This window comes from Typha latifolia, chromosome 1, assembly GCF_019914945.1.
Source record: "Typha latifolia isolate L0001 chromosome 1, TyphaL0001v2, whole genome shotgun sequence".
Lineage (NCBI taxonomy): Eukaryota > Viridiplantae > Streptophyta > Magnoliopsida > Poales > Typhaceae > Typha > Typha latifolia.
Window position 1 is genome coordinate 2,302,258 of NC_133086.1, and position 9,510 is coordinate 2,311,767.

A 9,510-nucleotide genomic window follows, 5' to 3' on the forward strand; every position below is an offset into this window, starting at 1 on the left:
GATATGCAAGGCCACCCACGAATTTGGTAAGTGAACTAAATCTCTCCGTACAAAGACAGCAGCTACTGGGAAGAAGCAAAGATCACCTAACTTGCTCAGCTGGTCGAATGTACTATCAAAGAAATTGGTCCATATCCTATCAAAATTGGAAATGAGCACCGCTGTCGGATACTTCTTTGGGATTTCCAGCCATACCGACAACAATTGTGCTGTTTAGATGATCGTCTTGCAAATGCTCACTTGCAGTTTACTGGACAATGTCAGATCCTTATTCATGGGTTCTGCGCTACAGGTATTCCTATTTGCATCTATAATTCGGTGTGTGTGTTTATATGCATATATAAATAGGTTTAGTAACTGGATAATACAAAGATGAGGCCTCACTAATGAGAAAATCCCAGGATGACTGGCACAAGTGCCATGGGCCTGCTGGTGGCAATGGGCTAGCATTGGCCCAAAGTCTGTTCGAAAAATGACTGAAACACCAACGCACCAACCGGGGCGAAGTGGTTTATGATTGAATCTCAGAGGTTGTGTATTGGTAATTAATTTGGTCGATTTAGTTCTTTGTGCAGGTTTAGGTTTAGGTTTAGGTTGTTGATTTTAGTGGAGTTTAGTTAGTGGTTGTTGACATTTTGTGGTGGTAGTTTGTACGGGGAAATTGGATATTCAACCCTGTGAAGATTGAAGAAGTATCTTTTTTATTTTTATTATAATTATTTTGCTTCTTGATCAAATGGGATGAATTATGGATACATGTTTCTTTCAACCAAAGCGCATTTTAGTCCGACAAAACCAGAAGGGGATCTAATTTTGTCAAGAGAAATTAGAAATATTACCTAAATTTGAGTGGCCCATTGCATATTTGCTGACCAGTGCGCAGACCTAAACCTTCCAGAGAAGACCGATTGCTTCCCAAGGGCATTCTCGCCAATTTGTCGCGATCCCCTCACCGGCAAGATATCTTTACCGGCTTCTCATGCGCTCGTTCTTCCAGAAGCATCGAAACTAAGCACGTGTGAGAGATACTCTTGTGCTTATTAGCTATTACTTTATCCCAAGAACTTATCACTATAATGGTCGTTTAATTTGCACCTGCAGGACAGCATACGTATGCCATTTGGTGTAGATATCCAAAAGCTCACTAGTAGTGCGATGAGACGTGGCGCGACGTAACTGGGTGGCTTTGCATTAATTCGCCATCTTCGCCCCCATACTTTTGGCTTTATACAAAAAAAGACGATGCCCGTCCAGTCCCGCCATCGTGACCGTCCACTACTAGGTAACCGGATAGGCGGACAGACTACCGTCTGCTGTGCGGCGGCGCATTATATTCTAGATGGCAGACCAACTAATCGACGGTCTACAACATCTTTATCATGTAGCAAGTGAAAGAAACAATGATATTATCCTATCCCGCCGGTTTAATTAGTGGACTTTTGACTGGGTGGACCGCCATGGCTTCCCTGCTCCCGTGCGGTACTAGAGTCTAAGACTATCAAATGACTAGATTACCCTCGTCTTATTCGCAGCTATTTAATTTCTTTGATGGAACTTTTAAGGTACCATGAGGGTAGATTAGTAATGTCCGGATACTTTATCCGATATACGACAAGGAAGACATCGAAACGCCCAGTCGGAAATTTCGAGATCGGAAGAGGGGTACGGACTTAATTTATTATTTATTTAATTCTCACTAAGAAAAGCTCTTCTAAGTCGAACAAAAGCACTTGATATTCTCACCCTGCTTTGAGTATTATGATTCCTATCGAACCGGCTACAGCCAGTCAACTGTGCTTTTTTCGTATCGGATTTGACGACACTATGAGCTCGATGTGAGAACGGCCTGGCGTCCGATACTGCAGCGGATTGGTGGACTCCACTCCGGATTCCAATCGAGCACAATTTTCCACTCACGCACGCCGCACCTTCCTCCACGAAACCGGTCACCGACCCCAACGACCAGTCCACGCCCGCTTCTCCACCGGCTGAGCCGGTCTAGCGAAGTTCGAATTTGGCTCTGGATTTGAGGCGAATTTAGAGCAGGTCTTCATTTTAACCGGGGTAGAGACTTAGAGTAAAGAAGCAACTCTGAGGCCAACAAGGGTTTAAATTTACCCAAATGTGTCAGTCGTCACCCATCCAAGCGAGCGTTTCATTTCAATTATTTATTTATTTATTATTATTATTATTATTTTCTAATTTTAGACGTTAAAGAGAGAACCCAAAAGCCTTTTCCTCTCCTTTCTTCTTCCTTTCCCCCTCCCCATCTCTTCTTGCCCTCCTTTCCGGTAGAAATCTCGATGGTTTCTTGAGTTCTTCCCGGCGATCGTCATTTTTCTTAGGGATCGGAGACACTTTTTCGCCGACTTGGGCTTTCCCATGGCGATTTTGCTCGTCTCTTAGGTGATTTTAGCTCCATCATCTTGCAAAGCCGGTAAGTTCTTTAATCCCTTCTGCTCATTGCTTTGAGATTTGGATTTCCTCGCTCCTCTTTTCCCCCTAAAATTTTAGTTATCTTGAAAGTTTTCATCAATATAGTTTTAAATCAGTGGACTTCTCAGTCCTGCTCCTTTCCAGTGATTTCCCAGTTGTTCTGCCGAAAAATCTGACAACAAATCCGAAACTTTACAAAATCGCCGAAATTTTCCATTTCTCCCCTTCTATTTCTCCAAATACTTTCGACATCCTCCGATTCCGGAGATCACCCATTTAATTTCTATAAATGGAATTGGCAGGCCGATCTCTGCCGAGAAGAAGCATGTGCGGTGGACCGGAGCGGATAAAGCCCTCCGTCGAAACCCACAGCGCCGACAACGATATGGTAAACCGCGACTTATCCGTAGAAACGGACGATAACTCCTCGACGAGCCTCCTCGAGCTCGCGGCCGACAACGACGTCGACGGATTCCGTCGGTCCCTCGAACGGGACTCCTCGGGGGTCGACGAGGTCGGGCTATGGTACGGCCGCAAGAAGGGATCTAATCGTGTGGTCCTGGAGCATCGTACGCCCCTGATGGTCGCCGCCACGTATGGTAGCCTCGACGTCATTGCCCTCATCCTCTCGCTGTCCGTCGTCGACGTTAATCGCGTCTGCGGACCCGAGAACACCACCGCTCTCCACTGCGCGGCATCTGGCGGCTCTGCGAACGCCGCCGTTGCGGTGAAGCTACTGCTCTCTGCCGGCGCGGATTTGAATGCTCTGGACGCCAATGGACACCGCCCAGCTGACGTGATTGTCGTGCCGCCGAAGTTGGTTGATGTCAAGATTGCTCTCCAAGAACTCCTTGGCAGCTCAAAAGTTGCAGATGATGATGATAGGAAGAACTACAACGAGGTTGCTCTTCGCTTCACGACGGGCTCGAGTTCGCCACCACTTTCCTCCTCTCCCAATGAAGAAGGGCTGCCTTCTGCTGATTTGGCCTTATCGCCGATGATGATGACGAACAAGTTTGCTGATCTCCCCCAGGGCATGGTGTCTGAGAAGAGAGAGTATCCAGTTGACCCTTCATTACCTGACATCAAGAACAGCATCTATGCCACTGATGAGTTCCGCATGTTCTCGTTCAAAGTCCGCCCATGCTCCCGTGCCTACTCGCATGATTGGACTGAGTGTCCATTCGTCCATCCTGGCGAGAACGCACGCCGGCGTGACCCGAGGAAGTACCACTACAGCTGTGTCCCCTGCCCGGAGTTCCGCAAGGGGGCATGCAGGAGGGGGGACATGTGCGAGTATGCACACGGGGTTTTTGAGTGTTGGCTCCATCCAGCACAGTATCGCACTCGGCTGTGCAAGGACGGGACAAGCTGTAACCGACGAGTCTGCTTCTTTGCCCACACCAATGAGGAGCTCCGTCCGCTGTATGTCTCCACCGGCTCTGGTGTGCCATCTCCACGGTCAGCCACCTCTGCAGCGATGGATATGGCGGTGGCAATGGGATTAATGCCTGGATCCCCGTCGGCTGTCTCGGCTGCGATGATGTCGCCCTTCACGCCGCCCATCTCACCGTCGGCCAATGGAATGGGTCATTCCCTGGGATGGTCACAGCAGAACGTGCCCACACTGCATCTTCCAGGTAGCAATCTCCAATCAAGCAGGTTACGCACATCTCTCAGTGCCAGAGACATGCCAGCGGATGACCTATCTGTAATGCCGGATCTTGATGCCCAGCTGCTCAATGAGCTATGCTACTCCCGTCTTGGCTCCTCGGCTGGTAATCGTGTGGCCCGGACCAAGACCCTGACCCCTTCAAATCTTGATGATCTTTTCTCTGCCGAGATGGCCTTCTCACCAAGGTATAACTCTGATCAGGGGACTATCTTTTCACCATCTCACAAAGCTGTTATACTCAACCAATTCCAACAGCAGCAACAAAGCCTTGCCTCACCTATCAATACTAATGTCTTCTCACCAAAAGCCATTGATTCACAGCAGCATCCAGGACACCCATCTCTCTTGCAGGCCTCACTTGGGATCTCTCCACCTAGCCGGATGTCTCCCCGTGGCATGGAGCAGGCTTCTCCTATGAATTCTCGCCTTCTTGTGCTTGCCCAGAGGGAGAAACAACATCAACAACATCAACAACAGACTTTAAGGAGTCTTAGCTCCCGTGATCTTGGTTCTGGCACGCCACTGATGGTGGGTTCTCCTGTAAACTCATCCATGCCCAAGTGGGGATCACCCACAGGAGCAGTGGATTGGGGCGTGAGTAGTGAGGAGTTGGGTCCGCTCCGTCGGTCATCCTCCTTTGAGCTGCGGTGTGGTTCAGAGGAGCCAGACCTTTCGTGGGTGCATTCACTGGTGAAGGAATCTCCACCTGAGAAGTTAGCCGGCTCTGCAGCAGCAGTGATGACTTCAGGTGGACCTTCGGCACCAATACTTGCTGGAGCTGGTGGTCGTGGTGGCAGTGAGGGTTCAAATTCAAGTTCTCAACTGGAAGGACATGAACAGGCTGCTGTTCTTGGGGCATGGCTTGATCAGATGGAGCTAAATCAGATGGTAGTTTAGTAACTGAAGAAAATGAAATGAAGAGAAAAAATATTTACCTGAGTATCAAGAGGAGCTACTACTAGTAGCCATTGACTGTTTAGTAAATAATATTTTTTGGTTTGTTGGGAGGGTCAAGGAGGAAGGGAATAGCTGAAGGTGGTAATATTTGAGAGATTCATTTTCGTTAGGAAAATTATATCTTATTACTTCAAGAGTAGTTCAGACAAAGGATGAAGAAGTGGAGATAATTAATCTGGGTGATTTCAAGGCTTTCCCAGGTATATTTACTCTACTGTTCTGGAAATTTTTTGCTTCTTTATGTTAATCTCCAAAGACTTATCTTTATTCATATGTCCAAAGTGTTGTAATTTCTTACTCTTCTCTTAACATTGTCCATTTGTTAATCATGACATAAATGCTAACTAGAGTATGGGATTTAATTTGGTAGCTAAACGGAGGGTGGAGTATACCCTCAGTAATGAGCCCTCAGCTCAGTTCTCTGCAAAGCATGGAAAGACATGTTGGTTAAGGTCTATGCTTGCCTTTGAATTAGGTAATTTAATTAGTTGTATTTCTTGTTAGACCTGATGTCTTGGTCAGATGGTGACTAAGGTCTCTGTATGATGTAACATAGAAACAAACTTCACTATTGGTATTATGTCAGTACATAATTTCTTTGTGTTACTTTGTCTGTGTTACTTTGTCTCCTTTAATTATTATTTCTTCGCTTTGTTTTCAGATATCTTTTAGAAAAAATTTGTTCGCCCCAGCGCTGCAGTGTATGTTTGTTGTTATAGTAACCTATGCGCGTGAAGCAGTCAATGCTCAATGCTTGCATCTTAAGAAAGCTGCAGATGCCGGTAATCCCAAATTAAGGACCCAATTGGAAGTTTAGATGGATTTGATTATGGTATTATTTTTGTAATCATGCACATGAGTTGGATTTATTTACTGCCTAATGTCATATTCATTATTGAGCATTTTGGGTTTACTTTAGGAATCAAATGATGATATTATTGGTCAGATTAGGGCATCTACTTTAGGATCCCTAGTCTCCGATTTAATGTTTTTGGTCTGCGATAGTTCAAACCTTTTGTTTTATTGTGGTTTATTTGAGATTGCAGGTTTAGTAGTTTTCTAAGATCCTGGTATAAAATTAGGTTCAGTTTCCTTGATGTTTATTCTACAATATTATACTCTACCTATCTGGGTCTCGGACGACTCGGTTTTCTGTGATTTTTTTTTCCCTTCTGAAGGTAAATGGGTTGAGTCCTGGATAGTCAGGACTAATGAATGCTTGAGATTTTGGATGAGCTTCGTCTAATGCAAAGCTTGGATATTCCAATCATGGATAGGATGTCGAAGACTTATTCCACCTTTAAACTTAATTAAATATACTCATGGCAGGGTGATGGTGCATAAATTAATCCCTGCGGCAGTGCTATCACAACTTGCTCTGAGTTATGCAGTGATGTACCAGGTTTCCATCTGTACGCATGACGACTTGCCTATCATGTTTACAGTTTCCTTGTTCAGAGCATCATTTCTTTCACTATCTAATCCACTGCTCACTTATGCGATAGGAAAAATAGTCTAAGATTTGATAAGATATCATTTGGCATCTCATACCTGTTTGCTTACCATTAAGAACCTCAATATTCGGTACAACATATTTTGCCTAATGGTATCTTCTCTTAATAAAATTCGAAGATATTATAAAGATATCCAAATTTGAGTTTACATTATGAATTACTCTAAGGAAAAATAAAATGATAACAAAACGTTAAATTAAACTTTTACCCCTCTATAATAGTACGTAGTGAAGGAAAAGAAAGAAGAGGGGGGAAAAAATCACACCTTTTAAAGTAAGTGGCGTTGCAGTACATAAAAGTGGCCACCTACTTATTGGTCAGGACTATGACATTTGAGCCCTAACCGAGATGCTCCTCCACACCAACTTGCATCAACTTCTTTGGGATTTGTGGGGTTAATAGAACGGCCGTCGCAATCAGCGTGGTTTCGGGGTTTTTGCTTGTGGCTGTCGCATTCGTGGTAGTAATGGTGGAGGTTCTTCTGTGGGTGTTCGAGGTGGCAAACCAAATACAAATACAACAAACGCCATATTAATTAACCCGCATCTTATTCGCGTCCTGTGAATTGTGATGGATAAGAGAGCCTGGGACAGTGACCCCCTTATCTCGATTCAGAATTATTCTATTCGTGATGGCTCCAATCTCAGGAATTCACTGCCATGCCTTTTCTTTTCTTTTCTTTTTTTCTTTCGTTTTTTTTTTTTTTAATGATGATGCTGTGTGATCGCCAAGAGATCTCGGAGACTGGACTTTATCCGCTGTTCACCTTCTGGAGCTTGGAATAGATTATCCTTTTGTGGTTTCTGAGGCGGACTACCATCGAACTGCTTCGGTCATCCACTTAAAAGAACGGCAGTGACTTTTTTTTTCTCTTTTTTTGTGTTGGTTTGGGGTAAGATTTTTATATATGTCAATCGCTTTTCAATATATTACATTCTATCGGAGTGGATAATAGTTGGACCTGATTGATCCCTTGTGGTTCACATTAATAAGGCCGTGATTGTTAATTACTCGTTAATAAGAAGATAAAAGGAGTAATCCGCAATGAATCACATTGATTGTAGCAATTATTTATACTGTTAATTTATTGGATAATTACAATTTGTGACGGGAAATAGCCTTAGTGGAAATTCCTACTTTTTGGATAATGTATCTCTTTGTTGCTTGCATATTTATCAATTCCTTCGCTCCTCTTTCCACACACAAATATTTGACAGGATACGAATCTTGGAAATGTTCTCCCGAATCGAATGCTAACCTTGGAAATTTGCCGGTGTCGGCAAGTTAGTTGATGCCCACTTGATACTAGTGGCGGCCATGGCCATGGAGGAGGGAAGCCGTACCAAACTCTAATAAATGGTGCAGCTCATGACATAAGAATGGTAACAGCAGTACTGGAATTTTTGAGTGGGATAACGCGTACCTTTGACGTATGGATGCGGGTAGTAACAAATTAATTCCCTTCCATGAATGTCGGTAGTTGTGGAAATTTGTTCTTCTTGTGCTGCTGCAAGTCTCTGATTTCAGCTGCATGACTTACTTGTGAAAATAATGACTCATTGGAGAAAAGTGTTGGGTTCTATATTTCTCTTCATTGGAGGCAGTTTTAAGAGAACTAACTCTTCTCTCCGTATATCTTTGTTAACACTCTTCCATGAAGTATTTGTCAATAAGATATCAAGTAACGTTTCCCATATTTTTGCAGTTAACTCCCTACTTGTTGTATACGAAGATGGATTATAGTATTACCTCTAACGATGCAGCCTATGGAGGAGTTCTTAGTGCCTCGAGTGCAGGAAATTCCTGTACTCTGAATTGCAAATGATCTGCAGATCTAATTCATGGCCAATTGGGCCGGGTCGGGCTGGATTCGGCCCACAAACTTGGGCCAGGATTTGGTTAGGAGTTCTTACAACAAATTTGTTATGCATTTCAGGTCGGCTATTGAAGGAGGGGAAGAAGATGGTCGACTCTACTGGACTAGGTATTGAAGAGACGAGAGGGGAATGAGATTGAGAGAGTAGATGAGGAAGAAAGTAATAAAATGACAATAATATTTAATAATCACAAAATGACTGTCTTCCACGTATTTAAAGATTAGCAAGAAACTTAAAAATATTCAAATTAACCCTCAAATGAAATGATCTCTGTGTTGGATGCTTGAACGCTTTGTTGACAATTTAAATATGTGCACTCGAATTTGGGCTTTCGAATGCTATTGGATGGTGTCCAAATATTTCGATGCAGACTGCTCTAAAATTGAGACATTCGAATGTCTCGATGTTTTGCTGCTTTCAAATTATGACGTTCAAATAACGTTGGTTGGGCGTCCGAACGCCTCGATAAAGATTACTCTTATGTTCTGCCATCCGAACATTATCGACTAGACATTATACCACACAAACCCGATGCCAAAAGTTTTCTAAAAATAATCAACAACTAATACTATAATAAATATGTTCAACCTAACGAGCCCAATCTCCTCGATAAGTTTTCTAAAAATAATTAACAACTAATACTATAATAAATATGTTCAACCTAATCAGCCCAGACCAAATCCACAAGACACTACATGACTATTGTATGGAAAATACATCTCCTACGATTACAAATTTGGTAGGTATACGAGTTGAACACGTGTACGTTTAAAGTCCAGTATGAAATCACACTCATTGGAGTGATCATAGAGTTGTGGCCTCTACTCTATTGTCTTGCTATCTTTCTTTCTTTTCTAATTCTTTTCTAGTGTGAAGATAATCTTGAGTTTATCTGACATTTCAACACTTATCTCAAATTAAGGCATACTCTTCTCTCATTTGCATGGATACAACTCAAAGTTTCTTTTTCTACTATTATACCCTTCTAATTTTGATATTTATACATATATATATATATATATATATATATATACACACACACTAATTACAA

At 43.0% G+C, this 9,510-nt stretch overlaps 1 protein-coding gene across 4 annotated transcripts; it reads left to right on the top strand.

Moving 5' to 3' along the window:
• The first annotated feature begins 2,145 nt into the window (after positions 1–2,145).
• LOC140788626 (zinc finger CCCH domain-containing protein 24-like) lies at positions 2,146–5,970 on the top strand. 4 transcript variants are annotated; one of them, XR_012109046.1, is made up of 4 exons: positions 2,146–2,437; positions 2,739–5,268; positions 5,439–5,543; positions 5,730–5,970. XR_012109046.1 is itself a non-coding variant. In XM_073137973.1 (2 exons), exon 2 carries the CDS (start codon positions 2,762–2,764, stop codon positions 5,006–5,008), a length of 2,247 nt encoding a protein of 748 aa, XP_072994074.1. In that variant the 5' UTR covers positions 2,146–2,437; positions 2,739–2,761; the 3' UTR covers positions 5,009–5,674. The 4 variants fall into 4 exon arrangements, 1 of the variants encoding a protein (XP_072994074.1); XR_012109044.1 differs by lacking the exon at positions 5,439–5,543; XR_012109045.1 differs by lacking the exon at positions 5,730–5,970 and having other exon boundaries at positions 5,439–5,674.
• The last annotated feature ends 3,540 nt before the right edge of the window (positions 5,971–9,510 follow it).

Coding starts and splice junctions, on each gene's coding strand:
- LOC140788626 (XM_073137973.1), top strand. CDS start 2,762: ATGTGCGGTGGACCGGAGCGGATAAAGCCCTCCGTCGAAACCCACAGC.